The 20350-nt window shown below is 46.1% G+C and overlaps 1 protein-coding gene across 2 annotated transcripts in view; it reads left to right on the top strand.

Annotated features, from left to right (window-relative positions):
* The window catches only part of ACOT7 (acyl-CoA thioesterase 7), a 1181269-nt gene extending 1161206 nt beyond the window's left edge, over nucleotides 1-20063 (top strand). The window contains exon 9 of one of the 2 annotated variants that reach the window (XM_085608889.1): nucleotides 19519-20063. In XM_085608889.1, coding sequence (XP_085465015.1) covers nucleotides 19519-19623 — 105 coding nt within the window. In that variant the 3' untranslated portion in view covers nucleotides 19624-20063. The remainder of the gene's footprint in view (nucleotides 1-19518) is intronic. The other variant, XM_085608890.1, reaches the window with a different exon arrangement.
* The last annotated feature ends 287 nt before the right edge of the window (nucleotides 20064-20350 follow it).

Below are 20350 nucleotides of genomic sequence, written 5' to 3'. Positions count from 1 at the left end.
TTCAATTGTGATGAGTGATGATTGGAATGACAAATTGTGTGCCTCAATGAGCATTGTCCGTACACAGTGACTGACTGACGCATTTCACTGAGGGGTGAGTCCCTATTGCCAGCTCCACCTCTGTGAGCCAGACATTGTGGTTGGGATAGTTGCTGGTAAACCTGTGCTCCTACGTGTCTTCAGCAATGTGAGTATGGTGTCCAACATCTTGCCATGTGGATCTATGTGATCCATCACTACAGGCTGTGTCCACCCAGTTGTGTGTGAGTTGGTATGTGAAGAGATGTTCTGTTGTCAAATGTGATGGGGGACACTACTGTAGGCATGCCAACGACTTAGACATTACACACACAGCCCTATTCCTAACATTGCATGGGGCAAAGTTTTGAAAGTGCGCGAGTGTTGTTTCTGTGCATTGAGGCCACAGCTAGTATATACATTCCCAGTCATATCACTGCCTATGTGCGTCATGGTCACACATGTGCATTGCTTTCATTTCCCAGGGTGTACCTTTTTGTTCAATCAATGTCCTTACATTCATCCATACTTTCAAACTTGATCGATTATGGACATGACACATCTGTGTCAATTTGAATGTTTTATTCACATTCGTTGGGGTTGTCAGAGCTGGAGCAGTACATGGCCATGTAAACGCCACATCACATTGTAGACCAGGATAGGGCCAGCAAGAGTCATTTAGGGATTGACAAGTACATCGGAAGAGGTAGAGGACAGTCCGCAGTGTGATTGCTGTGTCGTTGTAGAGCAAACAGAACATGGCAGTCCATATCGAGGTCCAAGGTGAGTGTCTCGGAATGTGTCGGGGGACAGTGGGAGGTGTTGTTACAGGACATGATGCAGAGGGTAGAACCAAGATGACACAGGGCATATGGCGGAGAGGATTGCTACTATCTCCTTCTTACTACACAGGTGGAATCACCCGCATCCTCGTCCTCTCTGTCATCTGTCTGACATGTGGGTACTGATGTTTGGTCTGCAGCATGAAGTAATCTAATAGTAATCCCAAGGGCCACACTTACCAGTGGTCCACAATATTAAGTCAATAATAAGCAGTTGGCAACGTAGAAGGTTCAAGCGTTTATTGGCCACAACAGAACTCTACATAGAGGAGCCTCATCGAACCTCACCCATCAGGTGCGCCGAGGAAGACTGCTGGCTCCTTGACAGAACCACACTTATATACATTACAGATTCAGCATACAAAGCATTGCAAGTGGAAAAGTACCAGTTAGTCCTAGAGCTCCTAAATGAGCTCATACCATCTGCCCGTATAAGGTTACTATCTCGTTCAAAGAAGGTCGGCCGGGTGACTCCCTTTCGTCTCGGGCACAGAGGAATTTAGCTTAGTACTCCCTACTGCAGATGTGACCTTGGGCCTCGCCCGTAAATACAATTCACCCTGTCTCTAGGCTGGTACGAGCTAAATCATACAGAAGGGGGTAGAGAGAGAGACACGTGACCCGAAGCACGACCGTTCATGATTCAAGATGGCCACAGTATGGTTTTTCGGCCCTTTCTATCATGCAGGACACGGAGACACGAAGAGTTACTTTATAAAGCAGTCCTCGATGCATATGGAGTAGAGATACAGTCTAAGATACATTATGCTAACTACACATATTTGACTCGAATCCCACAGAACGGCCCTTTTTAGCATAATGTAGCTATCCATGGAACTACTCTTCGAAAATCCCCTCGTCTATTTGCATTATGTCGTGTATCTCTTTCTGAACTAGTTGAGCGTTTACCTTACCCTGGTTTGCTTTAGTAGTAGGTAAGGCAAGGCGAACTTGGGTGGCACAATAGGAGCAACAAGCGGGCCCACATTGGATGCAAACACAACAAGTGAAAAGGAAACCTCCTATTCCTAGAAGGACCATAAAGATTTTCCAACCCCAGGTGGTAAGGAGATCCCAGAACCAGCCTGAAATTGACCAGGTTCCGGTCTCCGTGTGAATCTCGGACGCCAATCGATGTAACTTCTGTATGGCCAGATGGACTGAGGGGGCGGAGTCAGGTATATATACACAGCAGGCGCTGCCAATCACTCTACATGCTCCTCCGCGATCGGCTAGGATAACGTCTAAAACAAGGCGGTTCTGAAGCGTCACAAGTCGGTCGCTTGAAGCTCGACTGTGATATTGGTCAGTATCCCAGCAGTGGTATTTACTACTCCCTCTACTACCCTGGACAATCTTCTAATTTCTTTACTGGTCAAAATGGGTCCCCATATAGGCAGAACTCCCTTTATTATATCAACAAAATGTTGGGCAGGGGTATCAGTCTGATCAGTAGCATCTTCATTAGTTTTTACTGAGTCTAAGCTTCGTCGGTTCAGCGGGTGGGATCGGTGGTAATCAGAAGGTGCTATATAAACAGGCGGGTACAAGAAGGACAAGTAGCATTTACCTGACCATCCTCTGGGAAGTCAAGTGTAAGCATTTTCTCCACACACAAAATATACATTCGGGGGAGTGAGTATAGGTGGGCTGCTAAAGGTTTGTAATCTATAGGTATAGTTACATCTACCATAACCAACAAATAAATGGCCAGTACCATGTATGCAAAAGGAGGACGTGCTATTCAACACGGGGACCGGGATTATTCTTTCATTCGACACATTTCGCTCCTGGAAATATCTAAAATACTCGGTAAAGTTGAAGGACACAAAATCCGATACCTCATCCCTTAACCAGGTGTCATTCTCATGATCCGTATACACATTCATACAAGCGGTAGGATCCAGGATACCGTCCGTACCCTCGGCATTGGGAGTGAATCCCTGATGTCTTTCTATATAGGCTAGAATCAGATCATAATCTTTTTCTGAAAATCGGTGCATAATGTTCATACATCATCGACAATAATCTAAACCATGCTTCACAACTGCCTAAATATGACAACGGCATTGAAATGAACAGATCATGTTTGTGCATTACTGAGGGGAGGAGCCCACATAACCAGCAGTTTGTGGCATTCGTTGAACTGTGGGTTTGATGCAACATTTCAATGAAAGCATTATTTACATAGGTCTGGCGGTGTCTTTCTTTATGCGGGGCAAAAGTCTGAAAATGGTGCTCCTCAGGGACGGGGGTAGTAGCTACCAGGGTATGCACAGGATAGCGGAACTCTAGATAAATGAACATTCCTAAGCATAACATTAATGAAACAACTATTATGACAATAAAAACGATCTTGGCACGCAAGCTCCAAGTGGAAAACATTGGCAAATGTGGATGCAAAGGGCGGTGTACTATGGGACGCTCCTCTTCAGGGACAAAACGAGCAAAAGGGTACATTCTCACTAAAAGTCCAAACCTAAGCTTAGGGGAACAGAAAATCTATAAGCAGTCCAACCTGCCGGAGGGTACTTCTTTCCTGTGTCCGTTATAGAGCCTCACAGGCAGACTCCTATTGTTCCATGTAATCACAAAAAAAGAAAAATGAATACAAAAACTTCTCGCATTGAAGTTGTACTTGGCGCAACTCTTGTAGAAAGGAAAACTCCACCTGGGCCCCCCACTAATCAACCAATGTCTCTATCTTCTTTCTGAACAGAGCAATATCAAAACGTTCCGAGCTCTCAACGGGTTCAGTCCAGTGTTTTTACTTATTCCCAGAGGCTACCCAGATCTCTCGCTTTCATTCTCTAGCCTGAGCCTGGGATCTTTGCTTTTGGTCGGGGCCGCAGGTTTTAGCGAACATGACCCAGTGTTTCAGGATTAATGAAAAGAACAGGCACAGTGGGGTCAGGTAAAGGATTGGGTGCGTGACTTCTCCTGTCACTCGTTGTAGCCCCGGATGCCTGATTACCTTTTACAGAGGTCGCCGAACTTACGACACCCTCCTCTCGCCCATCCGTTTCTCCTCAGGCGTCCGGGGAAGGTGACTCTTCGGTTGATTTATCGCTTTCGTGTCTCAACACCTCGCTTTGGTCCCATTGGTCATCCGGCAAGGGAAGGGGGACCTTCTTTAGGTGGGACACATGAATCCAATGCCGCTTCCCTTCGACCTTCACAGCCGTCCTCGTGGCTAGAAGCACCTGGAAGGCTTGGTCCAGCTCGGGTCTAGACTCGATTTCCGTTGGTAGTTCCGAACCAGAACCCACTGTCCGGAACCCTCCGGCAGAGGCTGCAGCACTGCGGTTATCTGTTGATGAATGGAACGAAGATCTTTAGTTAGTGCGTAAAGGTAATCTGCCAACATAGGGTACTCGATGTCTCTAAGGGATTTTGGTCGCGGCACGCCCCATACATTAGCGGGCCTACCAAATATCACCTCATATGGCGATATTCCACTACGGGAGTGAGGAGTGGTCCTTACAGATAGTAAAGCCAGAGGTAAGAGATCGGGCCACTTTAGACCTGTGGTGTCCTGCAGCTTGGCCAACTTTAATTTAAGGATTCCATTATATTTTTCCACCAGCCCTGCTGATTGGGGATGGCGGGCCGCATGACACTTCTGCTGTATTGCTAGGCCCTTACAAACATGTTTAACCAGATCGGCTTTGAAATGTTTCCCATTGTCACTCCAAATCACCCGGGGTACCCCATAGCGGGGAAAGAACTCCTTTACTAAGGCCTTCGCTGTGGCTAAGGCAGTATTTTCCTTGGTAGGGTACGCCTCCACCCACTTGCTAAACGTACAAACCACCACCAAAACGTACTTAAGATTGTTAACCCGTTCAAACTGAATGAAGTCCATTTGTAGCACCTCAAAAGGTAGGGTGGGTGGCGCGAAGCTGCCAGTCAAAACAGGGATGCTACCCCCTGGGTTATGCTGTAGACAAATCATGCAATTCTGAACTAGATGCCTCGCAGTCCTGTGGATGTTGGTATTATACCACACAGGATCCAGGATTGCGCAAATACCTTGAATTCCCACATGTGCAGGACCGTGTGCCATGGACACAACTGCAGTCACAAAGGCGTTCGGCAGCAGCCACCTACATCTTTCTGACAGATCAATCCAGCATCCATTGTCATCCAACTTCCCTATCTGCTCTTGCCAGTATTGCAGTTCTTCAGGGGTTGCTTCTGATTGCAAGTCTCTTACGCTGTCTATAGTGTTACTAAATGCCTCCGCCTCTATCATCCCGTTATGCGAACTTGTCACAAACATGGGAGTGGTATTGGATCGGGCAGTTTCTTTAGCGATTCTGTCCGCAAAGGAATTACCTTTACCCACATCATCAACTATTGCTTTGTGCGCACTGCACTTAACAACTGCTATGGCTTGGGGCAGGGTCAGGGCAGCTAACAATCTCAACACCAATTGACCATTCTGTATCTTTTGACCATGGGATGTAAGGAAACCTCTCTCCGCCCACAATCTTCCAAAGCTATGTGCTACGCCGAAGGCGTACTGGCTATCGGTGTAGACATTTATCCTCAACCCTTCACCCAATTCACAAGCCCTCAGTAGTGCGACTAACTCGGCAGCCTGGGCCGATCGATAAGGTACTTTGGCCGTCTCAACTATTATTTGCAATGTGGTTATCGCATAAGCAGCAGTCGTAGTGCCATTGGGTAATCGAAAACATGAGCCATCGACATACAATTCCCCTTGAGGGTCAGATAAGGGAGTGTCTGTCAAATCTATCCGCCCCTTTGTTTCCTCTTCTGTCCGAAATATGCAATCATGTATATCTTGACTATGATCCTCCGGGGGGAGGGATAGTAACGTAGCAGGGTTCAAAGTGACACAGCGTTTTATGGTGATGTGTGGTGCAAACAGGGTCAATTCGTACCCCGTGAGACGCGCTCTAGTTAAGTGCTGAGTCTGTGTCCTATTCAACAATACGTCCACAGCGTGGGGCACCATCACTGTCAGGTCCGTATTCAGGACAAGCCCTTCTGATTGTCGGATCGCCACTGCAACCGCAGCCGTGGCTCTCAGACAACTGGGAAGTGCCCTGGCGACATTATCCAATACCGCTAAAAAAGTATACACAAGGTCTTTGCTTACCGCCAAATCCTTGTGTTAACACTGAAAGCGAGCAACCGTCCACCTCATGCACGTAGAGTACAAAAGGCTTCCGGTAATCAGGGGTGCCAAGCACAGGGGCAGAGCAAAGAGCAGATTTCAGAGCAACAAAAGCATTCTGACATTCAGCTGTCCAAGGTAAAGGTTCATGCACATCCTTAGTCGTTAGATGCAGGAAAGGTTTAGTCAATAGGGAATAGTTAGGGATCCATTGGCGGCAGTAAGAAGTTATGCCAAGCAAAGCGCGGACATCACTTTGCGTGCAAGGAACAGGCATGTTAGATATGGTTAGAATACGATCAGGGGTTAGCCGTCGTCCCTCCTTCGACAGGAGATGACCGAGATAGGTCACCTCCGGTCGACAATATTGAAATTTAGACAATGAAACTTTATTACCGTGGTCTGCTAGGTGCTGTAACAACGCAGTCGTCGCTAGTCGGCAACCATGCTCAGTATCAGAGGCCACGAGAAGATCATCCACATACTGCACTAAAACGTTACCGGGTGGCAAGGTTAATGTGTCCAACAACGTTTTAAGCGCTTTGCTATAAATACTAGGACTCTCTGTATAGCCCTGTGGGGCGCGACAAAATCTGAAGCTGCGACCTCCTAAGGAGAATCCGAAAAGATAACGGCTATCTTGATGTATGGGAATACTGAAAAAGGCGTTTTTCAAATCAATGACAGAGAAAAATCTAGCCGTCGGGGGAATCATGGTCAGAATAGTAGTGATGTCAGGCACTACAGGATATTGGGGGTACGACAATCTTATTGATTTCTCGCAGGTCGATCACAAAACGATAAGTATCAGCATAATCAGGACTCTGATCTATCGGGGCCCGTTTAAGAATAGGAAGAATAGGGCTGTTGCACGTGTTAGAAGCCGTCTCTTCCACCACCCCCATGCAGATCAAATCGTGGACAATGGACAGTAATGCCCGCTCCCCTGCGGGGGCAATTTTATACTGCGGAACTCTGGGTAATCGAGCATTTTGTTTCAGAGTGATCGAAATGGGTGGTATGCTCAACAACCCTACATCAGTGTCTCCAGTAGCCCAGAGACTCTGTGGAATCTTGGCGAGCTCAGGGGGCAAAGGGTCCGTTTTAGAGAAACATTGTGCAGAGGGAGGTAAGGGTTTCCTAATCGTTAAGTAAACTCCATCGGGAGAGCAATAGATGCGGGCGTACAGCCTCTTCAGTATATCCATACTCAAAAGATTCTCACCACATTGTGAAGTCAGAAGGAAAGGTGAGTCAATTGAAATCGGCCCCAAGTTAAGAGAAAGAGGTTGGGAGATGGGGCTTACCACTGGAGTTCCGGAGAAACCGACATACACATTATTCTGGCCAGACAGAGCAGCCCCAGGGACAAGGGCGTGTGAAACAGAACTATTCATAGCCCCTGTGTCAACCAGAAACTTACCTGATGCATCCATTAAACGAGCATGTACATAAGGCCCGTTTTGGTCGATCGGAATTGACACGCGTCCCCCACTCTGTCCTCTGCCTCCCTATGCCTCACTGTAGCCTGCCGAGTCATTACTTACACATCCGTCATTATAGTACTGTTTTCCTCGACCATGGTCGAAACAATTCTGGCTATCCTCACCTTGCCCAACACCGTCCTGTCTCGTATATCCACCTGGACAACCACTGCCGCGGCCTCTTCCTTGACCCCTTGAAACCCCGTTCTGCGCCTGCAGCAACGGACACTGAGCTCGCCAGTGCCCTTCCTGCTTACAGAAGGCACACTGATTTATTCCTAAATCAGTTCGTCCTCCACCCTGTCCGAGCCCGGCCCCTCGCGGGGCGAAATTCTGTGTTCCCCTACCCCTACCACGTCCCCTCTCAACTTGCTGTAACAAAACCCTACTTTTCAAGTCCTTCGACCTCTTTTCCGTCTTTTCTTTACTCTCGTTTTCCCGATGCTCATAATATTGAATCCTCGAGGGGGTCGATGTAGTCCAGGTACTCTCCGCAGCCTGAAGTCGGGCTGATATCTCAGGCAACAGGTTAGTCACAAACCTGTTGACAAACAGACGTATGCCACCCTCCTTAGACAGATCTTGCCCACTAAAATCAATAAAAACTCCCTCGAACCTTGTGAAGAAGTCAGACACGTTCACGTCTTTCTTCTGCTTGCAAGCAGTCAATTTGTCCCAATCCACCTTCCTGGGGGGAATTAGGGAATGCATATAGGTTATTATTTTCTCCGGTAAAGCCAATATCTCACTTCTAGGTTTATCTCCTGGCTTACGATCCCTATCCCAGTCTCTCAATTGTTCCCATGTTCCTCCGAACTCAGCCACATGATCCTGGTCATGTACCTGCCGCCATATGTCCACAGGTACCAATAGAGCAAAAAATAGCTCAATGTCAGCCAGTGTCATCACCGCCGAGGAGGCGGCTTCTGTCAGTTCTTTATAATATGCGGTAGGATTCTTCCTGGGGTCAGGCAACTGAGTTTTCAAAGAAAGTACCTCACTACGTTTCCAGGGGGTATATACCCATTGTTCCTGAAAACGGGCGGCTACTCTTGGGCGGGTGACCGCCCCTTGTGCGTCTCCTATCTCGGTTACTTCGGGGTGATAAATAGGGTGCACCTCACGCATTGGGAACTGCTGTACCCCTATAGGGCTAGCTGCAGGCAGGCGCATTCTGTAACTGACCAAAGTGTTTACGTTCCCATATACCGCTTCTGGACTCAGCTGAGATCTATGGGCCTGAGTGTAAATATCATATAGGATGGCTGGAGCCCTGTCCTCTTTATAGGCTTGTTCCCACAATGAAATGAGGCATTGGGCCATATGGGCCAACGCGTGTTGCTGCATTACCGGTTCATAATCTCGCATGGTATTCCATATGTCGGTCAGGGTATAGATAGGTTGCCGCATCCACTGGGATGCCTGGATTGCAATGGCCTCCTTCTCCCCGGTTCCTAAGGCTGACCGAGTGAACAACTTCCTACCATCTAATGAACTGGTCAGATGTACTGGAGTTGAAACAGCTGCGAAAGGGGTTGCACTCGCGGAGGAAGAGGTCAGGGCGGAAGGGGAATACATGGCCCCCGGTGACAGCTGTGGAGATTCAGCTGTCGAGGCCGACAGCAAATTGGGCCATAGGGCCATACTTTCCGAGACAGAGGAGGACAGCCGTGAATGATCAATGACCGGCGCAAGGGAGGGGGGCTGAGGCGCTGACGCGACTGAAATTACTGGAGAGGCAACGGGCGCCGGCACGGGGTCAACAGTCTGTGCTCCGGCCGATACGACAGCAGCTGTTACCTCCGGATACAACCGTTGCGGGACATACGGGGGTGGTGGTCGCATGTCCAGCAGGTCTTCTATCTCATCTTCTGCATTGGGTCGGGCCACATAACTTTTGTCAACTTTTAATCTAAACTCCCGATTCATGCAATCGATTCCTTTCTCTACCCTTGCTCTGTCATAGGCTACAGCTTTCTGAGTTACAGTCTGTCCTGCCTTGGCTCTCGCCAACTTCTCCCCCCTCATCCGTCTTTGCTTGGCCTCTTTCTGCCAGGCGTTTAAGGCATCAAACATAGACTGTCTACTGCGCCTGGAGAATAGTTGCTCCTGTAGGAAGGCAACTTTCTTTTCGTCAAAGGAACCAGTCTTCGGCCACTGCAACTCTTCATTACCTTTCGTGTACTTGTGCCACAGGGTGTTGAACAATATGGGGGCAATTCCGTGCTTCACATACATGAAATGGCTGGGGCTGCCCTCCGGTGGGGCAGGCTGACTCTCGGCCAACCGAGAGTCGCTGGTCCGACAACAACAACCAAAACAATTCAATTTACTGAAACACGACATGTTGGTTAGTCAGACAAACACAAATACCATATAACAGACTTTACACCACAAATAACATGTATGTCGACATTACTCTCTGCAGTTCAACCTATCAAAATTTGATGCATCCAAACAAACGAACGGAGCCCGTCGACTCCCGTTCGTGGAGAATTATTCAAAAAAGGATCAACAGAATCACAACAGGCCGTACTGGCAGGAGATGGTCAGACAGGGGTAACCACGGACTGGACTACGGGCCATCCCATGACCTCCCTGGTTCACCACTGAGACTGTTCTGATGTAGTCCAAGCCGTACTTCAGATATGTCTCATGGCTACCCAGTTCTAGCCACAGGTTTTTCCGAGTGCAATCCGGCCGTGCATTACTCACAGGTAACAACTAGGCATCTGATCAGTATCTCCAAATATCACAAAAAGATCCACGGAGTCTCCACAGTCAGTCCCTACCGGACCACCCTGCAAGACCTCTGTAACTCTCCTAGGGTACTCACGACCCCTCAAATCAAATACAGTTAACTGTTCCAGATGCACCGCTTAACAGCGCGTGCTTCAAACAAATGCACCGCTCACCAGCGCATGTTTCAAACAAACAAATTACTCACCGGGTGCACCCAGGTACGAATGTTCATTCTCCGCTGCCAACTTCTTACCACCAATACGGTCAGCTCCTGGGTCAAGCCCGTAGGACCCCGGTGAAGGGTCACTAGCAGCAGAGGGTGCCCCAAGCGGGAGCGCGGAGCGGACGTAGACTCCCCTCCGTCCACCCGGCCAAGACGCCCCCGATCCCCTCACCCGTTTACGGGGAGGGAGAAGACCCTGTCACGGGGTCCCTTCGTGGTCGCCAACTGAAGTGATCTAATAGTAATCCCAAGGGCCACACTTACCAGTGGTCCGCAATATTAAGTCAATAATAAGCAGTTGGCAACGTAGAAGGTTCAATCGTTTATTGGCCACAACAGAACTCTACATAGAGGAGCCTCATCGAACCTCACCCATCAGGTGCGCCGAGGAAGACTGCTGGCTCCTTGACAGAACCACACTTATATACATTACAGATTCAGCATACAAAGCATTGCAAGTGGAAAAGTACCAGTTAGTCCTAGAGCTCCTAAATGAGCTCATACCATCTGCCCGTATAAGGTTACTATCTCGTTCAAAGAAGGTCGGCCGTGTGACTCCCTTTCGTCTCGGGCACAGAGGAATTTAGCTTAGTACTCCCTACTGCAGATGTGACCTTGGGCCTCGGCCGTAAATACAATTCACCCTGTCTCTAGGCTGGTACGAGCTAAATAATACAGAAGGGGGTAGAGAGAGAGACACGTGACCCGAAGCACGACCGTTCATGATTCAAGATGGCCACAGTATGGTTTTTCGGCCCTTTCTATCATGCAGGACACGGAGACACGAAGAGTTACTTTATAAAGCAGTCCTCGATGCATATGGAGTAGAGATACAGTCTAAGATACATTATGCTAACTACACATATTTGACTCGAATCCCACAAGCACTGTGTGCCACTGACACATCATGGGCCGGCGATGTGTGTGTGTGGAAGTACCAGCAGCATTCATCTGTGACTGCCTTAGTGGCAGCAATGCCATGATGAGGATCTGCAGGGCATGGAAGATCCTAACAACTTTTCGCTGGTGTGCATCCATGGCAGCCATTCTTTCCGCATGCATATGCCCCATGGCCTCCATTATCCTTATCATCTGTGCCAACTCTCGACTGACATCGCTGAGGCCACTCAGAGTAGCAGTTGTTCTCCTCTCAGAGGCATGACTCCAGCGGTGTCAGGCATGGATTGTTGGACATCATGGTGCGAACTGTGGGTGTCCGTGTAAGTGGTCCCTGATGTGACTCAGACACCCACGTATGTCATCCAGTTTGGCTGCCATGTTGGCGAACCCCACCCACACATGTTCAGCCACCTCCTTCTGGCAGTCTAACACCTGGCCTTGGAATGCCATGTGCTCTTGGGTGAGGAGCTGGGAGCCGGCCGTGGTGGTGGGTGCTTCCTGCTGTGTGGCCTGTACAGGGGGTGGGGTCACCTCGATGCAGTTGGCCTGCACTGCTCCTGGGGGGTAGAGTACGGAGGCTGTCCACGAGCCGTTGGAAGGTGTTGGGGCAAATGTCTAGGGTGTCCTCTTCATCACTGAAAAGATGTCTGGTCTGCTCTGCAGGAGGTGTTGATTGTCACTCTGCAATGTAAAGGGGGGATGCTGGTTGACAGTGTGTTCCATGTATGTTGACGCATTGTACATGTCTACATACAGACTGCATGACAATGACTGTTTGGGAGGAGCAGACTATTTCATGCTGGACAGTGGCCACTTGAACTACATCAGGGATGTGAGGTTGTATGCGTACACTCCCATCTCACAGTTTCCTGCCATGCCAGATGTGATTGACCAGTTTCTACGCACAGGTGTCCTCTGTTCTGCAGTGAAAGTGTTGCACTTCGTACCACATTGTCGTCAATGTTGCTGTGCTATAATTGCTATGTGTGTGTGCTGCATTGTGGGTGAGTCACCCCTACAGCTGTGATTTTGCTGCCCCTTATCCCTTTGGGGCGGTGTGCCTTTGACTTCTGTGCTTCTACAGTGCTGAGATGTTGCAGACTTGGCTGATTTGAGCATTTGGGCATGGTTTATCCGCAGATGTGTTGTTGCCGTCAGGGGTTGTGTGTGTACGTGGATGTGTCAGGGTGTGTCCTGCTCCTTTTCGGATGTATTCCACACTCAGCCACCTCAGTGTCATGGCGTGCAGCGTGTCATGATAATTGGACTGCAGCCATGCTATTCGTCATGCAGTGTCACTTGTATTGTCAGTGTGGCTCACAGAAATGCAATTTGCTTGTTTTCACACGTGTGCATGGGTTGGTTGTGGGATTGGTGGTGTGTGTGGGGGGTACCTTTTTGCCCATAGTGGACGTGGGCCTACTTGCTGTTTGTATGTGTGCTGCAGTGTGCCTAGGGGGTGAGGAACATGCTCCAGAGTCGTTGGTGTGCAGTGTGCTCTACTTAATTGTGCATGTGTGCCATTGCGCCCCTCTCCCCCGTCCCCCAGTCCCTGTTCGGTACTCACCCTGGTGCTGTTGTGTCAGGTCATGTCGAGCAGTGTCTGGACCCCCAACTCCTGCCACCGTCTCCCCACTAATGACTGTGGACACCAGTTCCTCCATCTCATCCAGCTCCTGGTGTTCTGCTGGACTGCCACCTCCAGTCTGCATTGCTGCCTGATGGTTGTCAGCGAGTTTCTTCTTGGTTTTGCGCTTCACATCATTCCAGCGCCTCTTGACCTCTCCAATTGTCCTCTTCCTCACTCCGACTGCATTCACCTTGTCCAGGATGGTCTTTCATATTGCATTTTTATTTGCCAATGGCACGTTGGAGGTGACAAACAGTTGTTGGTGGTGTTCTATCACCTCCGTGATGATGATCCTGTTTTCCTACTGACTGAGCCTCGTCTTCCTCGTCTTCTTCTCCTTGCCCTTCCATGATCCCGAGGTCCCAGGCGGGTCCTCCTGGGGGCTTGTGGGGTTCTAGTCGTTCTCTGTACTTGCTCTGGCTTCCTCCATGGTGCTACACAGTTTGTATTATTTTGTTTGTGTTTTTCGGTGTTTTTATAGAGCATTTTCACGCATGACGCGTGGGAATTGCGGGCCTGTCGCTGGTTATCGCTGATTTTTGTAACGCGATTGGCCACATCGCAACTTTTTTTGCGTTCGTGTTTCCCGTTTTTTCGGCATCGCGTTTGTTTTAATGCGGTCATTTGGCACATTATCGTGAGACTATCGCATGGTGCCGCAAAGTTAACACTGCGATGTGCAAAGTTGCGTTAAGCAAATTTTGCGATATTTATCACACGTTCTTGAGAATATTCCCCATAGTTTGTCAGAAATTATCATGAGTAAGTTGTCCTGGTGCTATAAATGGGTCTAGGTCATTTACATGTAAAATAGCTGATTGCATTCAAGCCTGGCATATCCGTTTTAAGATATATTTTTGGCAATCCTTCCATCACTCTCTAAAAAGAAAGAGACAAGTGGATAAAGCTTTCTCTAGTCCTCCCCAAGTAGTACATATACACACACGTAAAAAAGGGAAAAGCCTCTATGTTCCTTTAATTCTTCACAATCTGCGTTAAGAAAACCCTTAGGGTTTATAAATACTGCTCTCACCCACTAGTTAGTGGCATGCTTCGTCATAGGGCCGCTTCTACACCCTGCTGCTGGCCAACATACAGGATGGAGCGCAAACGTTCTAGGGCTCCATTTATGCAGAGGCAGTAATTCAACTAAAACTATCTAGGAGGTTATCTTCTTTATTACTTTATTCCTGGGTCCTTCATGATAGGGTTAAACATATATAGTCACGGGTGTACTTAACAAATTTGCATCCCTGTCACCCTCTTTGCTTGTATCCACATGTTTCTACCAAATTCTATAGCCCACTAGGGGTCTTTGGCATTCCTCAGGATATAGATCCCATTTACTAGCCTCCAAAAATATTCTATAAGTGAAGTTTTTGTGTTTACTTAGCTTTTCTGTTGTGGTAGCACGCCAGGAACTTCCTGTAATAAAATAGTAACCTACTTAGTCTTTATAAATGCAGACCATTCGTTTTACATTATGTGCTTTTATAAGTTAGCTCATCTTGCCCCTGTGAATTGCCCCATTCTCAGATTGTTATAATCGAGCTCCCTTCATTTGTTTGCACATTCATGTATGTAATTCATTATTTGGGTTCTTCTTTCATTCACGCATATCACCCAACCACAGGCAGAGATCTTGACCCACTTCATTTCTCGAAAAACATCATTGTAGTTAACTTGTATAGTTGTGCGACCAAGTTCCCCTAATGTGGAAACAGTCTATCTCTTACCGAAGGTTCACATATCCACTCCAGAACCCAGGGTGAGAGTGGGATGTCGTTCTGTCGTCACACTCCATAAAAGAGACATAAATGCATTCTTTGCAATACCTTTTGTGTATCAATTGTACCTCACAAGGTGTATATATTTTTGACAATACCAGCATCCATTCGATGAATAAAACATGAAGCACTAACAATTTGCCAGAGGGAAAAAGGATGACCGTGCCCATCTCACCTATTCTCCAAACATTCTTTCTTTCCTTCTTGCTTTCGCTGGTTAACATTGTCTTGTTTTAAGGAGGGGTAAAATCTCATACACCATCTCTTTTATGCTCTATCTTCTGTTGTCACCCTCTTCTAACAGCTATCACCCTCATTACAAGTGACCCTTCCCCCTTTTTCCTCCTTATTAATGTTTTATAAAGTTCCACAGACCCAATTAATATTTCTTAGTCTTCTTTATCTCTTTCGCTCTCTCTTCATCTCTGTCTTCTCCTTAGTTAATATGTTCTTCAATTGTATGCTTTGCCCTTTCAACATTTCCTCATCTCCTTGTCCTGTTTTTCAGACACCTTTCTCAGTTTGCACCAGTTTGAAATCCTCTACTTGGGGGCCGATTCCGATCCGGGTCGGAAAGCACTCCGACCGAGCCGGATCCGGAGAGTTTTCCGTCCGAGCCGAAGTCCTGCAGTCCGACCGAGCGAGTACGATGCGGCCGTATGCTGTCGGACTCGGTTCGGTCGGACTCCCATAGAAGTCAATGGGAGCCGGTCGTACATGCCTGTGTTGGGGAGACCCATGGGTCTCCCCCTGTGTCCGAGTCGTAGGGCTGCGGGTGACAGGGGGTCTGATGCGGACCCCCAAAGGCAACCACCTGGACGATTTGCGAGCCGGACACTCCGGCCCGCACAGGCTGTCCGACGCGTGCATCGTACTGGCTCGGTCATGAATTGCATCCATTGCACGCCACGGTTAGCTTCCGACCGTGACGTATGGAGCGGTTCGGACCCGGAAACGAGTTGGTCGGTGAATTTCATGTAGCTCGCATCGTACTTGCTCGCTCGTACAGCTGTACGAGTCGGGCGGAAAACACGCGTACGGCGTGTAGTTTTTCCGGACGGATCGCATTCGGTTCCCTTCCGACCCGGATCGGAATCGGCCCCTAGGTGTACATGGTGTGGGCCATTGCTGGCAAGATGGCTACTTGAACACTAGCCCCTCTCTTTATGTTAATTTATTCTATTTGCCTACAATCCTCTTGGTCATTTTTGACTTATTGAGTGCAATTGAAGGAAGTCTTGTGCAGAGAGCCTTTAGGGTGTCAACTCCCAAATAGATTCGATGTCTACTCAAAGGAACTCTGAGTTTGGTAATACATTACGAAGTCAGATTCTTGGCCAGGTCTTTGTGGCGGTTGTCAATATTTCTATTGGTCTGAGAAAGAGTCTTTAGAGGCAATCCAAAAATTCGGCACCGGAGAGATATCAGAATAGATTGGTTGCAGATTACTCATATTTTTTTAAGACTCTTGAGTAATCTTTTGTTTTGTTGGTTCCCTTTTCTTTCTATTTCTTTGCTCTTATTGTTGTTAGCATTATCATTGTATTTCTTACTGTCTAGTATTATCATTGTGTTTATTTACTTACCTATTCATTTGTAGAAAATTCAATAAAAATGACTTGAAATAAAAAAAAATTAAAAGACTCAGGGAATATGTTGTTCAGTGAAATTTCCATGCATTTTACTTTTATAATGGATTAGAAATGAGGACAAATGATCAAAGGCACTTGAGCAGGGAAATTGGAGCCAAAACTGTAAGTACCCCCTCCCAAAATAGTTTTTCTTGTTTAATCAAGACAATTTTCCATATTCCTAAAATCTGTTTCCTGCCTATTTATTGCATACTGTGGAAACAATGGTAAAATTATATCTGTTGCAACCATGGCATACACTTTTAAGAGAAACAATATTGACACTTGCTTTTGAAAACCCGAAAGATGGAATTTTTGCACAAGTGCATATATATATTGTTACCACTTGGGATAAAACCCTTAACACTTAAGGAGTTACATTTTGTGACAAAACATGTTTCTACAATCAAAGTGATATACATATGATACATGAATTGATTATATGACCCTTTTTTGCAGTTCGTTCTTTAATTTAACTTTGCAGAACACTTTTCAGGTCTTCAGTAACAACCTTGACTCACTTAGCAACGCAGATAGATTTGTAACTAACAGAGGGAAAGTGTGTCAGCGTGCCTTGGAATCAGGGAGCCGGAGTGACGTATTTGTCGTGCCACTTGGTAGATGGCCGTCTGGCGCATTCAGTTTAATACTATAAGAAAATTAGTAGATCCTTACAATTCCTGTCCATTTAGAACACTGTTGTAGAGACACGCAGCAATAATGAAATGTGCTGTTATATATTATTATAAACTTTGCGGATAATATATATTTTTTTACAGTAAAACCAAAGTATGCTTCCTTAAAAACCGTGTACTTTCAAAAGAAACCATGAGGGTGACACATAGGATATTCTGCACGCTGCTGTTTCTGACATTATTGTATTATTAACTGAATAAATGATGCCTGTTTTGATGTAGGATGTTTTATGGGGATTGGGTGACAGGTTCTGTAGAGCACAAAGGACGCGTGTGGGAAGGCTGCAGAAGATGCTGACATCCAGGGATTTCCCATTGGACACCTGGTTTGGGAAATGGCATAATTGTTATTCTGGTTTGGTGTGAGGTGCTGATTTGGTGTTTTGAGTGGAAATATTTAGATTAATTTGACATTGTTTTTAAAAATGTATTTCAATGCCATGGGGCCTATTGACCAATGCATTTTGGAGTACTTGTAGTCCTATTTCATACTCACAGTTCACTAAGGTAAGGTATGTTTCGAGAGCCCCATCAACTCCTGTCCTATACCTTATGTACCGAGCCCTCTGCCATGAGTGTGAAGAACGCTGCATGTGAAAGTCAAAATATTGTTTGGAGTAAATGTGTGAGTAGCAAGGAGGTGTTGCTGCACGCCTGGCTCTCAAAAAGCCTTCTCGCACCTCCCCGGGGCCATTGTTAAAACAACTCTACTCTCTCCCTATCCGCCAGAGAATTAAATTCAAGCTTTGCTGTCTCGCCCATAAATCACTTTAGGCCTAGCTACCTGGCGGACAAGTTTAAAGTCTACTCCCCGGACCGTCTACTCAGATCGGAAGGTAAATGGCTGCTAATGGTCCCCCGCTACAAGAAAATACGAACAGGCTGCAACACTGTCACCTACCTTGCCCCGAAATACTGGAACACCTTGCCGGAGGCCTTGCGCAAATGCCCTAGTCTTTTTCGCTTCAGGTAAACTCCTGAAGACTGAATTATTCCAGGGCTCATCTTTGCCTGTCTTGTACCTTCTCTATGGTAGCGCGGAGATACCCCTGCGGGGGTGATTCCTGCGCTAATCTCTTACATACATACATACATAGCAAGGAGGAGTGGCTGGAAAATGAATTTCTATTAGAAAATGGGAACATTTTCTCTGTAGAGGCTGTGTATAGGCAGGGCGAGGCTTTGGAGCTCACTATAGGAACATACAAACAATGACATTTGCTCTCATTACTCTTTTGAAAAAATATGTCTGCTCCATTACACGCAGTTCTTCTTTAATGATATTCTATGTGATTTGTTTTATTAAATATTTGCACAGCTCCATGCTGATCACAGTATTTGATATAAACATTGGAAAGGCTTTGGACTAACTGATGAAAAGGGGATTGTGAAGGGGAAGGGGAGATTTGAGCTCAATTAATATTTATTTCAACACACTTTGTATTTGGGAATAATTGAATATTAATGACTATATTGATTAATAGCTAAACTGTTTTTTAATAGCTTTTAGAACATAGAGTATAAATTCCTTTTTACTCTTTGTGTAAATCAACAGAATATTTACAAGAATGTCCAAATATATAACACATAAACATGAAACAATTAGTGACTGAACATGCTTGGTGACGTAGTGCTAAACACAGATTCACACATATAACATATATTTACAAAAATGGACGCAGTTTTACAAAGAAAGTCCAAAGTCAGATGCATAAACCACAACAGGATATAATATTCCTTATTCTAATTGTGGGGTTGCGTGGACAAGTTGAGTGAGCAACGTCGACGTTTCGACCCTAGGAAGTAGTGCAGATTTGTAAGCATCTAAAATCGGGTCTTCATCAGAACAAGAAGGGATATGACAGCCTGGTATCAAGGAAATGTATTATTTGGCTTCCTTGTATCACATTCAAAGAGGTGTCAGCCAACACCCCTCTGAGTCGTCTGTTCTTGGGAGTTATTTAATCCAATGGAAAAAGGATGGTGCCGTCGTAACGATCGCCACAAATTAGTATTATCAGGAGAAGACGTCCGCGTCCGTCAGTAACTCGGCAACTAATGACATTAGAAGCCAATGAGAAGCCAAATAATACATTTCCTTGATCCAGGCTGTCATATCCCTTCTTAGTAGTTCTGGGAACATCTGCCAGTACATGGGTGGTGGCGCCTCACTGCTGACCTATTACACTTTAGTGAGGCTGCCCTTTATTGCATGAAGCTGTGTTCTTAATCGATTTGAATTATTGTCCAAAGTTTTAGCAACTGTTTGTACTGTATTTTATTCCTGTGATTAATTGTATTCGTGTTCTTTTCTGACTTTTATACAAATAAAGATATATTGATGATGATGGTTATTTTCTTTAAAAAAAATAACAATTGCACACTTTTTGCCAAAATTAATATCTCATTTTTTTAAACAGCTAGAAAATGATGAAGAGAAAAAGCGTTTTGAAGAGGGAAAAGGACGCTACCTGCAGAACAAAGCCAAACGACAAGCAGAGATGAAATCTCTCGTCCAGCAATAGTGCTTCAACAAATCCTCAAACAATATTAGTGAATGGATTTGAAATCAAAGTGTCCAGTTATGAAAAATGCCATTGTTCCGAAAATGACACACTGTCAAAACTAGTATTGTTCAACGTTGATGTTATAAGTGTTAACTTATGTCTTGAACCTGTAAGCCAAAGCTCATGTACTGTATGTGAACCAAAAGTGATTATACTACACAGTATTTTATTGTCTAGAAATCTTTCTCTGCTTCTTTTCTCTCTATGCCTCTATATGTATATGTATATATATATAATATATATATATATTTATAGATAGGTAGATAGATAGATACAGTAGATATATATATTAATATATCTAAATATATAACGTTTATCAGCACTTCTTAGAGTACCCTAACACAATAAAAATTGGCCAGTTGTCTTAAGCAAACTTATTGGCGTTACTCTTATTTTTCCTGCAGAGCTGCATCCATGGTCCTGTTTCCTTGATGGAACGAAATTGAGATTTACATGTAGTATTTCTCTTATCTCTGTATGGACATCATCCTTTCATGCACAAAATGGTACTGCATTGACTGCAAACACCAAGGGACGAAGATTGAATTACAGTTCAGAAAGGTTGCACTCAAACCTGAGGGATTGGATGCAGGGCCCAGTCCCAGGACCAGACCCTGCAGCAAACCTAATGCCACGCATAACCACGGGCAATGCGTAATATGGGGTTGCTTGCCTGCGAGAGTTT

Source organism: Triturus cristatus, chromosome 1_2, assembly GCF_964204655.1.
Source record: "Triturus cristatus chromosome 1_2, aTriCri1.1, whole genome shotgun sequence".
NCBI classification, from domain to species: Eukaryota; Metazoa; Chordata; class Amphibia; order Caudata; family Salamandridae; genus Triturus; species Triturus cristatus.
This window is presented reverse-complemented; position numbering and strand designations above follow the sequence as displayed.